At 43.4% G+C, this 24243-nt stretch overlaps 2 protein-coding genes across 5 annotated transcripts in view; both read right to left on the reverse strand.

The window, feature by feature from the left end:
• Positions 1-3865, reverse strand: part of MAML2 (mastermind like transcriptional coactivator 2) — a 379493-nt gene extending 375628 nt beyond the window's left edge. The window contains exon 1 of the mRNA XM_002708435.6: positions 1974-3865. Within this exon, the coding sequence (XP_002708481.2) occupies positions 1974-2486 (513 nt within the window). The 5' untranslated portion in view covers positions 2487-3865. The remainder of the gene's footprint in view (positions 1-1973) is intronic.
• A 4220-nt stretch (positions 3866-8085) lies between these two features.
• Positions 8086-24243, reverse strand: part of CCDC82 (coiled-coil domain containing 82) — a 51390-nt gene continuing 35232 nt past the window's right edge. For all 4 annotated transcript variants that reach the window (XR_011390282.2, XR_016233971.1, XM_051820387.3 and 1 more), the window contains 2 exons: positions 18006-18191; positions 8086-9330 (listed from right to left, as the gene is read on the reverse strand). Coding sequence is in view for 2 of the 4 variants with exons in the window: in XM_051820387.3 (XP_051676347.3) it covers positions 9262-9330; positions 18006-18191 (255 nt within the window). In the remaining 2 variants the exon portion in view is untranslated. The remainder of the gene's footprint in view (positions 9331-18005; positions 18192-24243) is intronic.

Genomic DNA, 24243 nt, shown 5'->3' on the forward strand with positions numbered 1-24243 from the left:
AACCACTGAAGTTGGTTTCATTTTGCATTCCCAAAACGCCCAAGAAAAAGCCGCAGCCTCATCTTACTCCCAAGTTCGACAAAGGCAAAAAGCGTAGGCAACCCCGCCACCTTCCTTGCAGAGGCTGGGATGCCACGGCGATGGGGAAAGCCCGCGAGGAGGCCCTTTCGTGGCCCCTGCAGTCCTGGCACCCAGGGCAGAGATCAGCCTTCTCTAATCAGGGTTGGGCTGGGTGCCTGGCTTTCAGTATCATCCCCAGAAACACTTACCAGGAGACTGTGAAGCGCACAAAGCCGTATTATTGGGAGACTTGCAGACAGATTATAAATCTACTGGGGACAATCGAGGCATTTAGATCCTTTTGGCTGCTGATGCCGGTGACACACACATACATACAAACCTCATTCTTCTCTCCATCAGAGCAATTCTCTCCTCCCCTCCATCACCCTAGCATCTCTCTTTCACAAACCAAACTCCCACTGCTCTGCTAGGGAATTCCAGGGAGAAGTGGGGATGGAGCAGGTGGCAGAGAAAGGAAATTAGGCCTTCAAGCTCTAATGGAACCCCACAGGCTAATTGTATTCAAGGGGTAAAGCAGGGAGCATTGGGCAGTTTAAGTGTGAGTGGTTAGTCGTCATCTGGAACTGGTGTCAGGGAGTGGCAGTTTTAGGCAGCCCAAGCAAAATGTGTGTGAGAGGATGTGGGGGGTGTGTGGAGAAGAGAACTCCTGGCCCCCGGAACTTCCCAGAACGTGGACCTAGGCCAAAGAGAAGGGGGAGCCAGGAAGGAGCTTCCCATGGGTCTGGCTGCAGGATGCTAACTCCCCAGAGCTCATTTTCAAGTTCCCCCCGGAAGGAGGAGTTTCACATGGCACCATCCTCTCCTTTGGACTTTTTCTGAGTACTTCTGAGCTTGCATGGCCACTTCCTGTTGCTGACTATCAGAGGGCCTGGCTCAAGTAGACTGGAGCTGTGCTGTGAGCGGACACAACCTCAGGAGACCAAGCGAACTCAGGAAGGGAGGAAGCCTACAGGGCTTCCACCTCCTCCCAGATACCACTGGCCCGGCAGCTCTGAGGGAAGTCAGCACACAGCAGGTAGGCACCTGCCCAGGACTGGCACCAAGAATCGCTTGTTCCAGGCATATTCCCTCCGGGAGGATGAAGTTCTCCTCTGACGAAGAACCTGCAGGGAGCAACCACATCACAGCTGTCCCAGGAGGGGCTGAAGACAACGTACTGCTTGGGATGCGATCTGTGTACACCACCCTGGGTGCCTGCCCCTCTAGGCAGGACTTGATTGGGGTGCCTGTGAAGGAAGCTAGGTGGGGGTGAGGGCGAGGAGAAATTGACAGGCAATCAGGGAGTCGGCCTCCAAAGAAACATCCCCTCCTTCCTCTATCTTTGGGACATTTTCTCCAACTTCTATTTTTAAATAGGGGATACTTGCGGAGTTTGTTCCAGAGTTGTTCAGGGTCTCTTAACCCAAGAAGGGACCACTTCAAAGGGAGCAGGAAAACTGGGCAAGAAGGAAAGGGCCTTAGCAAAGTTCAGCTGGGCTGATAGACGCTTCTGGGGCCTCATCAGAGCTAACTGGCTGAGGCTGGAGGATCCTCCGGACAGCGGGGTCTCCCGCATTCAATTGGATCTGGCCTGCTGTAGCCTCTTGTTTTGCTTTTTGTTTGTTTTAACAAGTTGTGGACGCCATTTTGCCTTTGGAAAACTCAGAATTTTTTTTTTAATCAGTTAAGGAACACCCTACAAGTAGAGGAAAACCCATGAATGAGCACCAACGGAACTTGATGAGTAAGAGTTTAAACCACACAAACAACACACCCAATGGCTCCTGAAGCAGTCAGGTGACGCCTTGGCCTTTGTCAACGCTGTCCATTTTACATCGGGCCAAGGCGACCTCTACCTTCGCCAAAGGCCACGCGACCACAGACCAGAATCATGAGAAAACCAGGTGCCTTACCGCAATCAGGGCCGAGTTCCTCTGGTCCCCCGAGGCCGAGGCTGGCGGCTGCTGCTCTCCGTTTATCCCACCACCGCCACCACTGGTGCTACTGTTCAGCAGGTGCTGTTGGTGGTGATGGTGGTAGTCTGGTGGGGGTGGCGGGGCTGCTGTGGCTGCTGCTTGGGAGGCTGTAGGTGGGGCGGCGGAGGGCGGCGCAGCGGCCGCAGTGGTGGCAGCGGTGGTCGTGGCCTTGGAGTGCTTGCCAGCCTTCCTTGCCCCTTGGCCGTGCTGGACGAGGCTCAGGAGCTGCAAGGTGCTCTCCCTCTCGCGATCCGAACTCTCAGCCCTACCACGCTCATAGCGTCCTTCGCAGCTCAAGTGGTGCTGGCGGCAGACGGCGATCCGAGCCCGGAGGCGCTCCACGATAGCACTGTGCACTCTCGGGGTGACTGAGCCCCCTCCAAGGAGCCCCGCCCCAGAGGCCCCCCCTAGCCCTCCTGCGGGGGCCTGCGGGGGCGCTGTGTCCCCCATCTTACTGTACACAAGGCTTGGGATGGTGAGGAGGAAAGGGGCTACCGCTGACTATGGCAGGCAAATCTGATTTTGTCAGTGTGAGCTCAGTGTTCAGGGCCACATGAATAGAGGTCTTCAGGGGTTGGGGTGGGGGGGAGCAGTGGCGAAGATGTGGGGGAAGGGAGTTAGTCAAAAGAGGGGAGGGAGAAAGAACAGAAACCAGCTGGGGAGGGTAAGTTGGAAACCAGCCCCGATCAACTTACTCTAATTGCGGCTGACAGTTCTGGAGAAGTTGGAAAGAGTTGGATTTTTTTTTTTTTTTTTGCCCCCCTCCCCCGACGGAGCTGACAAGCGCCACCAGGTACTTTGTAAACACACGATTTGGGGGTTCGAGCAAGAACTCAGGGATGGTCAAGGCAGAGACAGAAGCCGACAGCGAAAGGAACAGAGCGAGGTATTAATAGAGGGTGAGCTGGTTCCCCCCTCCCCTAATTGTTTCTGAGAATGCTTTATGGGGATGTTTCCATAGAGAAACACGTTTCTACCCTACTCTGTGTAACTGGCAGCCTCTTCTTTTTCTTAGGGTGAAGAAAAAAATAAAAACCAGAACAAAACAGTGCTGTTTCAGAAGGCTTCTGAGGGTTCAAAATGTGCAAACAAATCAAGCGAGCCTTGTCTTTTGGGCTTTAGTTTTTCTCCCTTTCCCTCTGCTCCGGTGCACGCTCCTCTTTGGGGGTCCTGGAGGATGGTGTCTTCTCCCCAAAGCGGGAGACAGCTTTTCAATTGTTAACAATGTCAGTAATTGGACTTTTGGACCATGGTTTTTCTCCAGCTAATCCAATCACCGGTAAAATCCTCATTCCCTCTAAGGTTTCCCAGCCTTAAAGCAAAGCAATCTGAAGTGGCAAGCCACTGAGTGAGATCCTCCAACACATTTTTTTTTCCTTTCCCACTTAGGTTTCTATTCCTCACCCCCAGCTCTATTCTAACACAGTATCAAGAGAGACAAACTCTTCCGAGAGTAATTTACAAACGATGGTCCAACTTACAAACTTCCAGCAAATTGCACCGAGTCATGTCCAGCCACTTTTCTGTCCACTTTTGTACATTCCATCCCCGGCCAGTGGATCTGAGGGTCTGGACTCGCAATAAGCAATGTGGTTCTATCTCTTGTATTGCTTCGCTTTAGAGGTGGAAAAAAAAAAAAAAAACAACACAAAAAAAGTAGCTTGTATATTCCTTTCTCTTTCTCGTCTGTTGTTAGCCGCTTTGCTGACACTGGCTCCCGCCCGGAGTCACGGCGATACACAGGCTTTCATTGTGCTCCGATAGGAGAGGGAGAGAAAGAGAGAGAGTGAGACAGAGAGGGAGAGAGAGCGAGCCAGCAAGCTGCAGATGGGGGGGCGGGGGGCGGGGGGAGGGCGGGAGCGCTCGCTCGAGGCTCCCTGGTGGAAGGCGGGTGCCACTGCGCCAGGGAGCGATCGCCGCCCGGCACCGGGGAAAGGGGAGCGCAGAGGGCCTCCCAGTGGCTGAAGAGGTAAATCCCGGAGCCTGCGACTCGCGCGGCTGGCGCTCTGCTCCGCCTCACGCTCGGGGAAGGAGGAGTGGGGGCACGGGGGAAATTCCCCAGCCTCCACGCAACTACTTCGCCAGCCCTCAATGTCTAAGGAATTCCCATTCAGGGAATGTGTTTTCCCTTTCAGACCTACGTGACGCCCCCCTGAGGATATCATTTTCATTTTTCAATATGCTGAGAATGACACCACCGAGCACCCTAGCGAGAGCTGGCAGAGCACTGAGGAAGCGCTCATTTCATATAATAAGGAAGACCTGGCTGTGCGCTTCCTTGGGGGAGGGGGACACGCGGAGAGGAGGGGCAACCACACTGTTGTTTCCTAAAGGGCGGGCAGGTGTGGGGTGGACCGGCCTGCCCTTGGTCGTGTCTCTGCAGAAGCCCATCTGGGTGATCACAAGCAAATCAGTAGGGATGAATAACTTTTGAGGATGATGAAATCGGCAATACCAGTTCTAGGGAGGAAAAAACAAAAAATAGATTTTTCTGGGGCCAGCGCTGTGGCATAGCAGGTAAAGCCACTGCTGCTGTGCCGACATCCCCTGTGGGCAGTGCCAGTTCAAGTCCTGCCTGCTCCACTTCTGATCCAGCTCTCTGCTATGGCCTGGGAAAAGCAGAAGATGGCCCAAGTCCTTGGGCCCCTGCACCTGTGTGGGAAGCCCATAAGCTGCTTCTGGTTCCTGGCTTCATATTCGCCATGCTCTGGGCATTGTGGCCATCTGGGGAGTGAACCAGCAGATGGAAGACCTCTCTCTCTGTCTCTACCTCTCTGTAACTCTGCCTTTCAAATAAAAAAATCTTTAAAAAAAAAGGTTTTTATTTGAAAAGGCAAGTTGACTGTGACAAGCCAAAATAAAGGTATGAGGAATATTATCATTCAGCTGTTCAGTTCAAGCAGTTTCATAACACAAAGCGCACAGATCTCTTGCATAGATCATTATCTGGCCCTCTCCCATCTTTAAAACACCAAGACTTACAGTGGATTCTACTTGTCCTTGTTAGTTAGGGAGAGTACATTCAGGTGAGCATGGTATTAGACTAGCTAGAACCAAAAATATTCTGAGTATCCTAACTTTGAAGTCATTTGGATTTGAGGTCCCATGCCACAGAGCCCCATTAATTTAAACCAACTCTAGCATTGCAGTAAGATGGTCCCACTTCAAACTGGGGTGCAGATGGAAATGAATGGGCAAAATCAAGGCACACAGTTTCAGTTCTCTATCGGTTGGCCTACTTTGGTCCATTTTATTTTCACCACCTCTGGAATGTTAGATGGGAAATGGGGACAAGTGGACTCTGTTGGAATGTATCTTTGTAACTTTTCATTGCAATATGCTCTGAAGTTGTAACTACTCACATGAAGAGAGAGACATCTCCTTGCTATACGTGCAAAATTTGAACTATCGCAATGTGCTAACAGTTGTGTTCATTAAATATCTTCTTTCCACAACTGCTTGTGTTTACATTCCACAATAAAGTCTGATAAAAGAAGAAATTAAAACTTAATGTTCACTCTGTAAGTACCATGGGTTTTGATTAATGAGTCCTTGGTGAAATCAGTATTCCTAAATGAAATAAACTTTTTGATTTTTATGCCAACACGGACATATCCTAAAAATGTGGCAAGTAGTTCATTTTCACATAATATTCCAGAGCTATAGGACAGTTCTTGGGAGTGTTCATTGGACTTTATGCAGCTGTTTAAAGTTGACATCAGCATCCGCAACATCCTTTTCAATTCACAGCAGTTACTATTTATCTAAAAGTCACTGCTTCAGGTATGGCACTCTGCGTAACCTTCTTAATCCTAAAATATCAGGTATTATTAAACCCATTTAAAAATGAGGAAACCACTTGCTCCAGTTTATGGAACTCAGAATTAACAGATCAAAATTCAAACTCAAATGACTTCAAACCTACCCTCTCTTAACCACTGGGCTGCTGCCTCAATTATCAACTGTGAAAGTAGTTTAGGGAGGCCAGACTGCCCCCAAAGCAGAGCAGCTCCAAGGCTGCAACTCTCTCAATCAATACTCCGGAGTCTAAAAAAGTCCTATAGTACTTGTCACCCCCAAGGAATGTTGAGAGGTGGATAAAACAACTCATCTGAATATAAGTAGGAGAGGAGACATGGACATGGGACATCCAATTGCCTTTAAACACTTCTTTCCCCTTTTTTGTCTTATGGTCTTGTTCTCTTTCATAAGCCTAAAATTTCTGTATATTCCTATGATTTTTAAGATTTATTCATTTATTTGAAAGGCAGTTAGAGACAGATCTTCCATTTGCTGGTTCACTCCATGTCAGCAGGGGGTAGGGCAGGCTGAAGCCAAGAGCCTGGAACTTCATCCAGGTTTCCCACATGGGTAGCAGGGACCCAAGCACTTGAGCCATCTTCCACTTCTTTCCCATTCACATTAGCAGGGAGCTGGATCTGAAGTGGAGCAGCCAGGGCTCCAACAGATGCTGATATGCAATGCAGACATTACAGGTGATAGCAGCTTAACCCACTTGCACCATAGCACTCATCCAATTCTTTTAAGCATCATTTCCCTTTTACTTGTCAATTTCTGTCTTATCTACCTCTACTATCCACAGCTACCTAACAGACTAAAGCACCTAACATTATAGTGATAAAATATCCAGATCTAAAAGTTATGTGAACAGGTGAGATTTATAAGCTTACCAACTTTTCAGTGTTACAAATGAATTGATGATACTAATAGTTCGTCATTTTACTTATAAAGGTTAATCCTATTTTTTTTCAAAATTTTCCTTTTCTTGTATGAACTTGCTCTTTGGTCTCCTAAGCTATGCTAATTCTGACTTCTTAACAATCACTTTGCCATGCTTTTGGTATCACCAGATACTTTAAGGCCTCTTGTGCTCTCCAAATACCTACTGAAGCAGCAAGCATGGTAGCAATGACTAGACATAAGAAAAACTACCTATAAGCCTCTTGTGATCAAGTTCTTACAAAGTGATTCCAATCAACGAGATGTCATATCAACCTAGGTCATGGGTCAGCTAACATCATTAAGTCTTTGTAACTATTAGTGCCTTAATTTTACTAATTGTGTTACTAAAATTAAATTTTTAATGCTCTCCAGTTTCAACACTTTCACTCTTGAGTTATCTTACCCTTGTCTGTAGTGTCAAGTTTGATGCTTCCAGGGTCATCAGACACACTTCAGAGATCACAGTCTGCAGCCTACCTTTTTACAAATTAACCAGGATTTTTCACTTTCCACCTCTATCACTTTTTTTTCTATCAGACACTATTCTTTCATCTATACTTTTCAATTGTGGCTTTATTTTTATTTCATGGAATTAAGGATTTGTGCTAGAGAAATATGAAAAAGAATATGAAATTCCTATTTCATGCTTTTAAAAGATTTATTTATTTGAAAGGTAGACTGACAGAAAGAAATGGATAGACAGAAATCTTTTATCTGCTGGTTCACTCCTCAATGCCCATACCAGCCAGACCAAGAGCTAAAAACTCCATCCAGGTCTCCCACATAGGTAGTAGGAGCCCAAATAACTGGGCCATCTGCTGCCTCCCAGGCACATTAGCAGGAATCTGGATCAGAAATGAGGAGTAGCTGGGACTAGAACCAGGCACTCCGATATAGGATGTGGGTTTTCCAAAGCAGCAGCTTAATGCACTGTGCCACTACACCCCGTTTCACTTTTGAAAAAGGCAAGCTCTCATCAGCATCCTTACCACTTTGTCTTTTCTAACTACTTTGTTTACAATAATCATAATTTTAGGAAATGAATGGGAGAAAATATTAACTACATTTGACTTAGCCAAAAAGCTGAGAAGTAGATGAAAATGTTAACTAATGTCTGTGTAAACACTCAATAAAATGTGGCTGCTAATGTATACATATTTACTGAGGTCCATGCCATGAATCACACACTAAATGAAACCAAGTTCATCTAACAATTCCATTAAGAAAAAAAGTATCTAAAGTGTCATTATAGAGCAGAATCTACTGAAATACCACTTTTTAGAAATAAAGATACTGAACAGAAACATTGCAACTATTTTACTTTATTAAATAAGAAAATTCAAATGTGTAAAGTAATGCAGATAACAAAATATATGCTTTTAAAGTGCTTTTCACTGAAATTCTCTGAGATCGCTTACCCTAATTTATAGATATACTTATACCAGAGAAGTTATGGATAAAAAATATATAAAATATTTTAATCTTTTTTCTCCAGTTGGACAGGAAAAAAATTTTATAAAGCATAAAAACACATATCATGAAATTATTCTGTGGCCGGCACCGCGGCTCACTAGGCTAATCCTCCACCTGCGGTGTGAGCACACCAGGTTCTAGTCCAGGTTGGGGCGACAGATTCTGTCTAGGTTGCTCCTCTTCCAGTCCAGCTCTCTGCTGTGGCCCAGGAAGGCAGTGGAGGATGGCCCAAGTGCTTGGCCCTGCATCCGTATGGGACACCAGGAGGAAGCTCCTGGCTCCTGGCTTCGGATCGGTGCAATGCGCCGGTCACAGCAGCTACTTTGGGGGTGAACCAACAGAAAAAGGAAGACCTTTCTCTCTGTCTCTCTCTCACTAACTCTGCCTGTCCAAAAAAAAAAAAATTATTCTGGAATGTAAGGCCAAAAGATTCTTAAAGACCTAAAATATGTTTGTCAGTAAAACTTAAGAAAAGGAAGAAAAAAACCTCTTTTCTTGAAACAGATAAGCTATAATGTGATTCTGAGGCAAGGGGACTGAATGAATGCCATGTTGAAGCTTCCTTCATGGCCCATTCATTAGATGATAGTAGTGTAACGGTAAAGATACCCAACTGTGCAAAAAGACAACAAACAGACCTGAGCAGGGCTTCAGCAATACATACAGATAGATGTTTGTCTAAATTTAAAAAATTTTAAGACTATTTTAAAATACAATACAGTTATAACTAAACTGACGGAACATGAATAGGTCATTCACTTGATAGTGATATATTATAAAGACATTGTTCTACAACTTTAAAATACATTTATGTACTTGAAAATTATTAAACTTATTTTTCTATTTATAAATCAGATAAAAGCATTATTAGAATGAGAATTTCAATGATACAGGATGTTTTGTCATGAAGATACACAGAAAATATACAAATATGTCACATGATTCAGAGAAACAGGATTCATGATCTTCACATTTACAGTAAATTATTGTCTTCTCGGAAGGATATGTATTACAATTCAAACTTCTCATCTTGAAAGTTATCTGCAGAATTCAGATATTCTTCAAGTTCACTATATTTCTGCATATACAATAGAAAAGCTAGTTATTTTACACAAAGCAACGAAATAAGGTAGGTCTTTTCAAAATACAAACAATAACTAGTTCATTTCACAGTAATTTTGAAAAAATCTATTATAAATGGGAACTCAACTTTTAAGCATTTCTAATTCACAGAAATCCTAGGAAAAGAGATCAAACTTGATAGTATTATTAATTTCATAGCTTTTCTATCAATTATAATTTTTCCATGATCACTTGTAGTAAAAAAGGTAGTAATTTCAGTAACTTATTCAAGAAAAATTTGTTGAACATCCTCTGCTAAAAATGAATTTATAAATCAAATACTCTGCTAACACAGGATTAAAAATATGCTCTTCCTATCCAAACAGAGAGAAGAGCTCAGTAATGATATACCAATGGTAATCAGATATAAGTGCCACAAAGGAGTACAGGCACTGTTATGAAGATTCAGATGAGGGGTCATAGTTAGTTGAGGGGAACAGGAAAGAGTGGTAGTTAAGCTGTCCTGGGGAAACAGATTTGGTAGGTAAAGAGTGGTGAGGGGCTAGCACTGTGGCATAGGGAGTAAAGACGCCGCTTATAACCTGGCATTCCATATGGGTGCAAGTTTGTGTCCCAGCTTCTCCACTTCTGATCCAGCTACCTGCTAATGGCTTGGGAAAAGCAGCAGAAGTTAGCCAAATTGCTTGGGTCCCTGCAACCTGTATGGGCGATCTGGAAGAAGCTCCTGGCTTTGGCCTGGCCCTCCAAAGATCTGTTTCTCCCCCATTCAAAAAAGAAATAAAATTTTGAAAAAAGTTAGTGGTGAGTTTTCAGGAAAAGACAACAGTCCATTGAACAGTGATGTGACAAGAAAGTATGGGATTTGACTACAACCTGAAATTTTTATAGGAGGACAGAGAGAAGACTGAACCAAAGAGATTGAGATCAGATAATTAAAAGTATGAAATGCTAGGTTAAACTAAAGCTAGCATAGCAATAATTTAACAGTCAACATAAACATTCTAAAATTTTTAGCAGGTTAAAAATTTTAGAATATGAGACTGACTTGTTTTGAAGTGGTAATATAATACCCACTGTAGAATAGTTTGGCAACTAGGACCAAATTTGAGTGGTAACAATGAAGGTGCAGAGTAAATAAATAACATGGCAGAACAAATTAAGAGCAGAGTCAAGAATGGTGTAGAGATTTCAAGGTTGGCAAAGTGGAGAATAATGGCAATCCTACTTCACAGGCACACTGAGGGAGGGAAGAGACACAGGGGCTTAGTCTGGGATACACAGTTCTAAGTATTTCAGTTAATGAAAGTAAATGACCTAATGGTTTTTTGACTCTGTGTATGCATTTCTGTTCTACCCTCACTGAGATGAGGATCATGATGGCCCTGACTAGAAGGGAATGTGAGGAGTGCATTTTCCTTTTTAGGCAAGGCCATGGAACTCTTTCTGATATTCTCAAGATCTGACTAAATCACCTTCTCAGGAAAGAGGAATTCAATATAAGTAAAGTATTCTAGGATTCGAAATTCAAGTTGGCTGTTTTTATCCCTCTCATATAATTATCTCTAACTAATCTACTTTATTATTAATTAATTTCTTTTGGAAAATTAAAATTGCAATTAGACTAACAGAGGAAGGAAATTTCCTCCTAGCTTTTGTTACAAATAATGGCCAACATTAGTTGTTCACTTTCTAATCACCAGGTCTTATACTAAATATTTAAAATGTGTTATTTAATCTCCACAATCAAAATGCTAGTTATCATTATTGTTTCAGTTCCTATCTCACAAATACAAAAACAGGCTTAGAGAATTGATAAAACTTGCTCCCAAATTCTACTGATAATAAGTGACAGTACAAATATTTAAATCCATCCTTTTGATGATTATAGTATGTACGTTGAGCATCGTAAGAGTCAGGTAGGGTATAGCTTTGGCAAGAAAAAAGAATAACCTAGACAGGGAAAGTGAAATTGAAAGAGAAGCCTACTAATGTTAGTCTGTCATCCTCTTTACTTCAAGATTCTGCTTCTATAGTTCTTTACTAAACCTATGGAGAGGTTGGGTCTTATTTTAATAATGAAGACTGTTTTCTGACAGTATCAGATGGATGTACTAATGAAAATAGCTAGAACTGATGGAATGAAGTGTGGGAAAAAGATCAGAACATGAAAGGAGTTTGTAATCTCGTACCCAGAAGCAGCAGCTAGACCCATGGAAAGGGACGGATTAGCTAAGGGAACTGCACAAGGCTGAAGACAGAATCTATTACAACTGGTGCTTTTAAGCATTAATCCTCATTTTTTTTAAAGATTTATTTATTTATTTGAAGGCAGAGTTAGAGACAGAGACAGGGAGGAAGTGAGATTTTCCATCTGCTTGTTCACTCACCAGATGGCCGCAATGGCCAGGACTGGCCCAGGCCAAAACCAGGAGCCAGGCAGGAGCCTTTCTCTGGATCTCCCATGTGGGTGGCAGGGACCCAAGCATGTGGACCATCTTCTGCTTTCCCAGGCACATTAGCAAGGAGATGGATTGGAAGTAGAGCGGCTGGGACACAAACTGGTGCCTATATGGGATTCCAGCCTCATAGGCGGTGGCTTAACCCGCTAGGCCACAATTCAGAAATCGCTGAATTCAAGATGGCTGAATACAGGTACAGCCACACCAACTTAAGCTCCTCGGCATATGAAAAAAAAAACAAAGAAAGGACTATATTTCCAGGGCTCTGACAGAAAATTTTGGTGAAATGAGAAAAAACAAACAAACAAAAAAACAAAAAAACAATGAGGACTGCATGGGACAAGGAGAGAGAAGACTGGACACCACAGCAACCAGCCATGTGGTGCAGCCAAGCGGCACACTGTGAACAGCCACCTTACCACCTCCAGGTAGGAAAGAATGCCCCAAGCCCCACTGCTTGCAGCTTTAGTTGAGAGGGAATTCCACAGTCATCCACTGACTTTTACTTCAGCCCGGAGAGCTGACTGGGGCCTGAACAACTGCCAAGCTGAAGCAGGGAAGACACGAAGACACATTGCTTTCCTTTCCTCCCCTCCCCACCTGCCCAGAGTGCCATACTTGGCAGCAAAAAGCCAAGCCTCAAAGAGTCAGGGCAACATGTGGGCCAAAGGGTAGATCCTCTGCATCCTGCAACTGTGGGAGTTGTGGGGCATTAGCCCCAGAGCTATGTTCACACACTCTATATGAGCCAGGGGGATAGATTCTTGGGCTAATATCAGAGGCAGCCAACAAAAAAACTCTGCTCCCATCCTGGGAGACCTGGGTAATGACCCCATTACACCCTGCAACATCAGGGCTATGACAATTCATTCTAAACTTCTTAGTGCCACTGGAATCCACCTGGTGGACATTCCACCTCTCTGGACTCATGCCCTCCACAGTGTAATTTGTATACCTTGTAGTCACTCTGTAGGACTGGAACAGGGTTCAGTTCACCTCCCCTAGCCCTGGGACTAGGGCTGTTGGTGTTATAAGACACAGCACCAGTTAGATTCTCCTAGCAGGACCTGAGGAAGAGTCCATCCATATCACGCAGTCCTAGAGCCACAGAAATTGGTGCCACAAGCTGCAGCATCACTCAGGCTTGCCAGTAGGACAAGGGGCAGCCACCTCTGTCTCCCTCAGCACCAAGAACAAGGCCCTGGTTACCACATTCACCAGGGAGACGGACACTGACTTCTGTGGACCAAAGATACACACCCAAAGAAACCCTTATTCATCTCAAAGTCACACTTCTATCCCTATGAACTGCAGAAGACGAGACCACTGCGTCACTTATAGACACAGCTGACACTGACTTAGACAAAAGAAATTACCCAGAGACTACACTCCTGGGCTCACCTAGAACTGAAGCCAAAGCAACATACCAAGTGATACCCTGCATCCCAGATTAAAACAAAAAATTTTTTTTTCCAATAAAACCTACTCCATAAAGAAGATACGAGTACACCAGATGGGCTGACGTCAACACAGGGACACAGAAGACATGAAGAAGCAAGAACCTCAGAGCTTTTACAAGGTCGGCAAGGGTGGAGCTGCTGGACTCTGAGCAAGAGTACAATGGCCTGCAGGTGCTTGTGATGCCTTCCAAGCTGGAGGTAGGTGGCAGGAACTTGGAGCCATCCCTGAGTCCCTCCCGCAATGGGGCCCTGCCACAGCTCCAGGAGCAAGGGCCGATGGAGGAGGCAGCGGTGCCAGTGGGCAATGTGACCTTGCTAAGCGTTGGGACCCCCGGGAGCAGCCCTGGCAGCTTGCTACCCAGGCGTCGAGAGTGAGAACACGGGCAAGGAATTGCAGGACTGGGAGGATGCCTATGGCTACAGATTACCCGTGGCTCCTGCAGGACACAATGAGACGTGTCTGAGAACATCCAGCCCCAGAGAAGCAGCCCTGGATGGCAGCTTTCAGATACATGATCAGAAGAACCCAACTGACCAACTGACCAAAGAGCTGTTTTCTCTTACAGTTGTCAACCATCTGGCTGAATGCTGATGAAAGAGGAAGAAACTACTGGAGGACAGACCCAACATTCCACTTTCTTTAGGGTTCATGCCAAATAGTTCCGTGCCCATGAAAACCTTGATCTTCAAAAAAAAAAAAGGGGGGGATTGTTTCAGACTAGAAGACAATAGGACAGTGACTACAAAATGAGGAAAAAGGAAAATGATCTTAAAAGAAAGAGATCTAGGATTGTTGCTATCTGCTTTTAAAGATGCCCTGAAAAACTTTGGCTTTGCCTTTGTTATGGGTCCAGAGGATTTTCCTTGCATTGGGGAAGGTGTCTTTCACATTTGTTTCACTGTAAAGATGGTTTTGCAAGAGTAATTTGTCATGCAGAGAAACTGCCTATGTAACAGCCCACTGATAATAATGACAGAATGAAAACAAAGTGTCCACAAGATATCTTTAATTGGACTGCAAGCCTGATAAAAAAACTGAAAATTCCCCACTGTGATATTCCAGCCAGGGTTATCAAAGGCTAAATTTTCAGTGTAAGATAAATTGAGTATTCTTCATTGTCCAAAAGAGTAAACAAATGAGAAATATTTATCACATATGCTATAACTTCAGATGTGTGTCCAAGAGCATCTGAAATTATGTTTATACATTCATCTTACAGTTTGTAAAGCTACTGTGATCTATAATTCAAGAAAATCTATTGTAATGATCATTTTTAAAAGTCAAAGACAGCCTTTAAAACAATTAAAATGTTTGTGAAAGCCCAAAGAAGCAAACTTTCTCACTTCCTTATACACTAGAGAAATTGTGTTTTACTCATTCTGTTTTGACTTGACAGATCAAAGACTTTAGTTAAACTCCATTTTGTAATAACTGATAGGGAAACCTGCCAAGTGAGGGGCCAGAATTGTGCACAGTGCGTTAATATGCTGCTTGCAACACCGGCATCCTGTATCAGAGCACCAGTTCTAAGTCCTGGCTGCTCCAATTGTGATCCAATCTCTGCTGATTTGCCTGGAAAAACAGCAAATGAGGATCCAAGTATTTGGGTCCCTGCCCCCTACATGGGAGACTGAGATGGGGTGCCTGGCGTCTAGCTTTTATATTTTTAAATCTTATTTACTTATTTATTTGAGAGGCAGAGTCACAAAGAGAGGCAGAGACAGAGAGATATCTTCCATCTGCTGGTTCACTGCCCAAATGGCCCAACGGCAGGAGCTGAGCAGATCTGAAGCCAGGAGCCAGGAACTTCCTCTGGGTCTCCCATGTGGGCGCAGAGGCCAAAGCACCTGGGTCATCTTCCACTGCTTTGGCAGGGAGCTATATCAGAAGCAGAGTAGCCAGACCCAAACCAGTGTCTATATGGGATGCCAGCACTGTAGGTAGAGGCGTAACCCACTACGCCACAGTGCCAGTCCTGGCTCGTAGTTTTGGCCTGGTCTAGCCCCAGCTGTTGAGGCCATTTGGGGAGTGAACCAGTGGATGCAGGATGTGTCTCTCACTCTTTTTGTGTCACCTGGCCTTTCAAATAAATAAATAAACCTTTTAAAAATTTTTTCAGGTGAAAAGACAGCCAGCCACATATCTAGCAAAGGCTTTATGAACAACTGGACTGTTGACCTTTAAAGATTTTAACCGCCCAGAAATCCACCTCAGTGTCTCAAGTTTCCCTCTGTGTCCTCCCCTAATTCAACTTGTGATCTGTCAAACATCAACAGTGGTGACAACAAAATTTCTTATTTTGTGGGGAGAGAGAGAGAGAGAGAGAGAGAGAGAGAGGAAAGGGGAGAGGGGAAAGGGGAGAGGGGAGAGGGGGGAGGGGGGAGGGGAGAGAGAGAGAATATGACTATCAGTTTTCCTGAGACAACAGAAGAAAAATATTTGGAGGATAAGGCCAAGAAAAGGGGAAAGCAAGATGTGAGACCTGAGTTGGGGGCAGAAAAACAGGAACCAATAGTTTGTGTGAGGTGAAGGGAAGGTCTGACATCACTGGGAGGTAACAGCAGTCATAGCACTGAGCCCCCAGGCACTCTAAAGGTTATAGCGACTGCAACCAGGAGACTGCAGTCAAGAAAGGCAAATGTGACAAGACACATGCAAGGCTGCCACTCAAAGGCACAGGGAGAGGGACAGTAAGAAATGTCAGAGCATCTGAAAAATTCTGAAATTTCATCATAGCACAAAAAGCTGCAGATGGGATTTACACTGGTTATAGACTTCATGGTTTCTGTGAAATTGTTCAAGAAAGTTTATGCACAAATATTTTTAAGGTGGGAATATTTCATAAAAAATAAAGCTCTTTGATAATTTTTTTTGTTAGAAAATAGATGTATGGTCCTAAACATTCATGACATTGACCCAATGCCTAACGTTACTTTTTTTCTATGGTTTATTTATTTGAAAGGGAGAGAGATAAAGGGAAAGAGAGAACACCTCCAGTTGTTGGTCCACTCCCCAAATGACCACAACTGCTGGATCTGGGTCAGCAGATCTGTAGCAGCCCAGAACTCCTGTACTTGGGCCATCTTTTGCTGTTGTCTCAAGGCTCAGTAACAGAGAGCTGGCTGAGAAGTGGAGCAGCCAAGATTTGAACCAGCACTCTGATAAGGGATACCGTTATCACAAGGGGTGGCTTCACTCACTGCACCATGACCCCAGCTCCAAGAGCTATTCTTTACTCATATAAAACTTGGCTTAAAAACATTTTTCTTACACCAGTTTCCTTCTGCTGTCCCAAACTTGTTAAGTTTTCTCTAAGGTACATGATTTGTAAATGCTTTTTGTTGTTTTCTGCAAGAAGATTCATGTTCTTCCCCAACAGAATATTATTACATAACATACAGTACATGTGCAGTTATGGTTCTACATTTAGTATGCAATTCTTTATAAATCTATCCCAACAGGTTTTCCAATTCTACTAGAGAGCTAGCAACACGTAAAGGCATCAATAAAAGCACTTAGGAATTGAATGTCTAGAAAAAATGAGCACAGGTTACTATAAGCAATGGCTCAGATACATTCCATTTGTTGTGTGTGTGTGTGTGTGTGTGTACTCCTAAGACAAATGGAAAGCAAAGACAAGGATGGGAGGGAGAAGTATAAGCAAAGTAAAATATAATGAGCTAAAAAAAATAAAATGAGAGAAAGAAGATTGTAGGCTCAAGATCACTGAGTGATGGTTTGTGGTGGGAGAATAATCATCCCAGGGGAAAGCAACTGGGATGTCGTTCTCCAGCCTGGGAGACCTCCACTGAACATGGTACGTGCCGAGTTCTTGTTGTTGCTCTCTTTTTCTTTCTTTCTAATAAGTTTATGTCTTAAGCTTTCTTGCCCCATTTTTAGTTTCCACTTTTACAAGTCTGCCTATGATATAACCCAGGCAATGAATCTTGCACTTTTCCTGTTTTTTTTTTTTTTTTTAATGATTAAATATGCATTGATCTGAGCCTCCTGAAAAGCCACTATTTGTTGTCTCATCCATTTATAGAACTAGACTTGTTTTAGAAGACTGCATCATATTAGCATTCTTTCCACGTACCACAAAGCTCTGGGAGCAGACCAGAGCTAATGAGCTGCCAGCAAATCTTTGGAAACCCCCACTTTATCCCTGGTATCAAATTTAATGATCAAGAAGATACAGAGAAATCACCATCAGTGCGGTGGCCTGAAACCTCTGCATTGCCTTCCACCTTCCGTCCCAGTGCTCACTGCTCAGTCCCATGTCCTCAAGAAGAGGATGTGGGTAGTAGCAGAACTGGCAGCCAAGATCTTGCCTCAGATTGGCACCGGGTGTTTCTTAACGTTCAGGTAACAAGAACTGTTCTAAAGTATAGGAAGCAGACAAGCAGAAGTGAGTCCTATGCTCTGTCAAAGAAAACAGGGGAACTTCAAATGTATGTAAAGAATACATATGTAAAAGTGAAAGGACAGAGGTCCTTTGTTAATGGACAGCGCTACCACTTATTAAACTATCAGATTAGCTGAGTGAATCCTTGGAACATCAGCATAGGACAATGGAAGAGCATGAAAGAAATGGATGGAAGAAGAGAAAATACACGTACAGAATAGAAGAGAATAAAAGAAGAAATTCTCTTCTAAACGTCACTGTCTTCTAATCATTTGTATCCTTTTGCTAATAATAATTAAGCTCCCAGATGTACAGAATGAGATGGTTCTCACATATTCAACTTACCTCCTTAATCCAGCCACTTTCTTTTAACTGACTGAAAATTCTTTCCACTGATTCTTTAACCTGTTCATCCTCAACTTCTTCAGTGTTTACAGTGTAGCAACACTGCTGGTACAGTTTGAATTTAAAATGTTTCAGATTATGATAAACTGTGGTACGATTAGCACAAATTCTGCCAACAGTAAACACCTGTAGTAATAAACAAACATTATTATTTGACTTATTAAATGAATATAGTAATGAATAAACAGCATCTTTCTGCCATTCAGATTTCAACAGTAAAAAAGCACAATATTAATTTTACTTCATTTATTTATTTATTTTTGATGGGCAGAGTTAGTGAGAGAGAGAGAGAGAAAGGTCTTCCTTTTTCTGTTGGTTCACCCCCCAAATGGCCTCCATGGACAGTGCACTGTGGCCGGCGTGCTGCGCCAATCCGAAGCCAGGAGCCAGGTGCCTCCTCCTGGTCTCCCATGAAGGTGCAGGGCCCAAGCACTTGGGCCATCCTCCACTGCCTTCCCGGGCCACAGCAGAGAACTGGACTGGAAGAGGAGCAACTGGGACAGAATCTGGCGCTCCAACCAGGACTAGAACCTGGGGTACTGGCACCACAGGCGGAAGATTAGCCAAGTGAGCCATGGCACCAGCCTCTTCTAATGTTTATACACTGATTTCTTTACCTTATCTTATTATACAACCTCTCAACAAAACTCAAGTGCCTGTTATATTTTAAGTATTGGGCTATGCACTAAAGATAGATAACTAAAAGATGTACTACCTATATTAGGGAGCTTACAATCTTGAAAGACAAATGATTGCCAACAATCTGACAAATGCTATGCACAAGATGCAATCAAGACATTAGTGAACAGGGTCGGGGCAGTTAACCCAATGCCAGAGAGAAGAAATGTCCACAAGTAAGAAGGACTAAACTAAGTTTAAAAACACAAGGGCTAGCCAAATTTGAGAAGGAGGAAAGAAATGGCTCACAAGGCAGAAGGATGGGTAACATGAAACTAGGATGAAGGATGCAAAATACTATATGTGCATATTTATAAAGTTAAAAATGCCTGGATTAAAATAATTTTCCAACCATATGCAATGTGAAAAACTGAAATGCTCTTTTATCAATATTAAGTATTGACAATTTGTTACTACTGTTTTTCTTAAAGATTTATATATTTATTTGAAAGGCAAAGTTACAGAGAGGCAGAGGCAGAGGCAGAGGGAGAGAGGGAGAGGTCTTTCATCCTCTGGTTCACTCCCCAGTAGCTGTAATGGCCAGAGCTGAGCTTCTCTGAAGCCAGGAGATAGGAGCTTCCTCCAGGTCCCCCACGTGGGTGCAGGAACCCAAGGACTTGGGACATCTTCTACTGCTTTCCCAGGGCACAGCAGAGAGCCGGACTGGAAGGGGAACAGCCAAGACTTGAACCGGCGCCCATAAGGGATGCTGGCGCCACAGGCAGCAGCTTTATCTGCTATGCCACAATGCTGGCCCCTACTACTGCTTTTCAAAAATTTTAAGTAAATATATGTAGGCATACTGTTGATTTGATTAAAGTATCGTAAGTGAATAAGACACACTGATATTATACTATAAGCCAGTCATAAGAATTTTAATTTTTACATTTATATAGACTTCTAGGATTCTATGATTAATACTCTTTTTGGGGACTGGCATTGTGGTATAGTGGGTAAAGCTGCCACCTGCAAAGCTGGCATCCATATGAGCTCCAGTTCGAGTCCTGGTTGCTCCAGTTGTGATCGAGCTCCCTGCTAATATGCCTGGGAAAGCAGCGAAAGATGGCCCAAGTGTTTGCGCCCCTGCACCCAATGGGAGACACAGAAGCTCCTGGATCTTGGCTTCAGACTGGCTCAGCTCCAGCCATTGCAGACATTTGGGGAGTGAACGAGCAGACAGAAAATCTCTTTCTCTCTGTATTTCCCTCGCTCTCTCTGTAAATTCTGCATTTCAAATGAATATGTAAATCTTTAAAAAAAAAACCACTCTTTTTCAGGCCAGTGTTGTTGTACAGTGCTTTAAGTTGCTGCTGGTGATGCCAGCATCTCATAACAGAGCACCAGTTCAAGCCTTGGCTGCTCTGCTTCCAGTTAAGCTCCCTGCTAATGTGCCTAGGAAAGCAGAAGATGGCACAAATGCTTAGGCCTCAGCCACTCATTTGTGAAACCTGGAAGGAGTTCTAGGCTCTTGGCTTTGTCCTGGCCAAGTCCTGGCTATTGCAGCCATTTGTGGAGTGAACCAGTGGATGTAAGAGCTCACTTGCTTGCTTGCTCTTTGTCTCTGTCTCCCATTCTCTCTGTCACTTTGCCTTTCAAATAAATGCATCCTTTTTGAAAAATAATTTAAAAAGAACACTCTTTTTGTGAAATCTATCAACTAGAATATTTCTTTTTCAGAATGTCTGAATGATTATATTTCATTATACAAATTTAGGAAGCTAAATTAGGAAATCAGCTGCACTGACCAAAGTAAATATTTTTACCTACATTATTTAACTTGCTGTAGGAAAGGCAATCAGAACGGGTTCCAAACATTATGATCTGCTCAGTCTCACTGTGGTGGAGCAACCTAAAGAAACAAGTAAACTTCCTGCTAACTGCTATATTTCCTTCTATGTCTAAGTTCACTAATGGATTATGCTTTCATGAGTTCAATACAAGTGGCATAGTTTTAATATTTATCCATGTAACTTGTGTTCTATCTGACAAACAATTATATTTTTTTTCTGAAGACACACTGCAAGGGAATACACAGGTAATGATACTTGATAAATAGGAGTATGTCATAAAAATAAATTTAAGTTCTATCATGATGATTAGCAACAGACTGGATGCATTTTTTTGGTAAAGATGTGATTTTGAACATCTTTCTTAAAATCTCCAGAAGGTGAAAAAAGCATGCTAAGATAGTTCTATGAAAACATTTCTGCTTTGGAAGTAATCAGGTATTACTTACAGTGCTAGGTTATTAGAACTTGCTTTTACAGTTGAACATTGCCATCAAACTAGTCCTGGTAGTAAACGACAGTTTAACAATAATACCTCCAACTCTGAGTAAAAAGGTAGCACGGCAGCTGCAGTGGTTCCTGGCGGGGGGCCCTGTGAGTGTGTGTCGCCCTTTCTACCATGAAAGTAGATTGTGAGTGGGGGAGATGTCTCCTATAACACAAGAATGTCTCCAAAAAGTTCACAGAGAATACGTGTATGAAAAAACTACTCATGGATTTCAAACATATTTTGTACCAACATAAACATCTTTTAATTCAGTTTTTTCATGAACTTTTTGGTGTACCATATAGATAAGGAATACTGTGCTTTGTATTTATATCACATTGTATTCTGTAGTTCCACAAAACAAGAGGAATCTAACTGTATTCAATTTTTAAGTTGGAATCAAAAGGAAGGAGAGTTTTTTTTCCTGGTGAAATCAAAAGATCCTTTGAAAATATTAATCATTATAGTTTACTTCTTTCCATGTCCAGTTCCCTCCCTCTTGGCAACCTCATACCTTCAAAGACATCAATAAACTCATATTTTTCCACATAAATGTGATGATACTTTATATGAAAAAAAAAAACCTCTATTGTGAGGTCCCAGAGAGAACAGCAGATGAATATGATAGGTATAATACTTCAGACCTCACCCCAACCTTGTTTGTAGTATATTTCACCTCTGTACTATCTGAACTGATTTATATAGTACCAAACAACTTACACTACTAGATCCCATTTGTATAAAGAACTAAAACAGGCAAAGTGCACCTATACTGTTAGAATAGTTCCCTTAAATGTCCAGAAGTATATCCAAAGACTATTTATAATGACCTAACTGTATTTCCATACATATATTAAGGAAACTGTTCTGACAAAACAGTACCAAAATTTCCACAGACAAAAAAAAGTGCTGCAATGAATGTAAAGCAGGTTAGCAAGATGTCACAGAAATAATCACTGATGTACTATGCAGGGATAGCATATGAACTGATACATAAGTTGATATATGAACTGATAAATCTGATGATGACCGAGAGCCATCTCAGCTATGAATGTGAATCAAGTGATACTACATATCCAAAGATTGGAAACAGCTAAAACTGTCACCAGCTAAAGATACTGAATAGCAAAGCAGTAGGAAGATATGACTTATAATTTATTAGATAAAACATCTGAAAATATAGATCAACTTTAACAAACTAAGCAAGGAAATAGAAACATGCATTGTGCAGGTTTGATAGTATCCAGCTAATTGCAGACAGCTTGTTAAGACATTTCTCTCAGCTCTCAATTGCATACAGAGGAGCCATTTCTGTATGGAAGTTAAGATATGGAGAACAGAGAAAAAAGATTGTCCACAAAAAAGGACAGGGAGAAACAGAAAAACAGAGATACAGCTTCCATCAGCTAGCTTACTTCTAAAATGCCCACAAAACAGCAAGGATTAGGTCAGGCCAAAGCCAGGAGTTAAGAACTCCATCCTGGTTTTCCAGGTAGGTGGCAAGAATGCAAGTACCTTGCACATCATCTGCTGCCTCACAGGTGCATTAGCAGGAAGCTGAAACAGAAGTAAAGGTGGCACCTGGACCCAAGGTGTGGCTTAACCTGCTAGGCTACTATGCCTACCCGTATCATTTGCTTTTATTGAACTGCTGACCTTAGGATCAATTTATAGGCAAAGAATACTCCTGTGCATCATTTTCTGACTCTGCCTAAACATAGCTATTTGGTATTTTCTTATTTTCTAAAAGAAGATTTATTTATTTACTTGAGAGTTAGAGTTACAGACAGTGAGAGGTAGAAACAAAGAGAAAGGTCTTCCTTCCGTTGGTTCACTCCCCAAATGGCCGCAACGGTCAGAACTGTGCTAATCTGAAGCCAGGAGCCAGGTGCTTCTTCCTGGTCTCCCATGTGGGTGCGGGGGCCCAAGCACTTCGGCCATCTTCTACTGCTTTCCCAAGCTATAGCAGAGAGCTAGATCAGAAGTGGAACAGCCGGGTCTAGAACCGGCACCTATGTGGGATGCCAGTGCCGCAGGCAGAGGATTAACCTACTGCACCACGGGGCCAGCCCTTCTATCTGGTATTTTCTAAAAAAGATGTATCATACCCCTTCTTTCTCCAGGAATCTTAGTTTCGTTTCATTTCTTTTTTTTTTTTTTTAAGATTTTTTTTTTTTTTTTTGAGAGGCAGAGTTACAGAGAGAAAGAGAGACAGAGAGGGGTCTTCCATCTGCTGGTTCACTTTCCAAATGGTTGCAATGGATGCAGCTGGGCTGATCCAAAGCCAGGAGCCAGGAGCTTCTTCCAGGTCTCCCATGTGGGTGCGGGAACCCAAGCATTGGGCCATCTTCCACTGCTTTCCCAGGCCATAGCAGAGAACAGGATCAGAAGAGGAGCTGCCAGGACACGAATGGGTGTTCATATGGGATGCTGGCGCTGCAGACAGAGGCTTAGCCTACTACACCACAACACCATTCCTTAATCTTAGTTTCTATGAACCTACAAGTTTCAATTTATTTTAGAACAGCATTTTTTTTTAAGAGTTATTTGTTTGAAAGACAGAGTTACAGAGAGAGGTATACACAGAGAAAGGACATCCATCCGCTGGTTCACTCCCTAGATGGCCACAACAGCCAAAGCAGCACCAATTCGAAGCCAGGAGCCAGGAGCCCAAGGACTTGGGCCATCTTCTACTGCTTTCCCAGGCCATAGCAGAGAGCTGGGTCAGAAGTGGAGCAGGCTGGTGCTGCAGCTCAATAGGCTAATCCTCCACCTGTGGTGCTGGCACACCGGGTTCTAGTCCCGGTCGGGGCACCGGATTCTGTCCCGGTTGCCCCTCTTCTGCTGTGGCCAGGGAGTGCAGTGGAGGAAGGCCCAAGTGCTTGGGCCCTGCACCCCATGGGAGCCCAGGAGAAGCACCTGGCTCCTGGCTTCGGATCAGTGCGGTGCGCTGGGCGCAGTGGCCATTAGAGGGTGAACCAACAGCAAAAGGAAGACCTTTCTCTCTGTCTCTCTCTCTCTCTCACTGTCCACACTGTCCACTCTGCCTGTCAAAAAAAAAAAAAAAAAAAAAAAAAAAGTGGAGCAGCCGGGATTAGAACTGGTGCCTAATGGGATGTCAGCGCTTCAGGCCAGGGTGTTAACCCACTGTGCCACAACGCTGGCTCCTATCAACTGGCAACTTAACGTTTTTTAATTACATGATTGGAGAATAAGCATTTCTGTC

This window comes from Oryctolagus cuniculus, chromosome 1, assembly GCF_051225735.1.
Source record: "Oryctolagus cuniculus isolate XC-2025 breed Fujian yellow rabbit chromosome 1, ASM5122573v1, whole genome shotgun sequence".
NCBI classification, from domain to species: Eukaryota; Metazoa; Chordata; class Mammalia; order Lagomorpha; family Leporidae; genus Oryctolagus; species Oryctolagus cuniculus.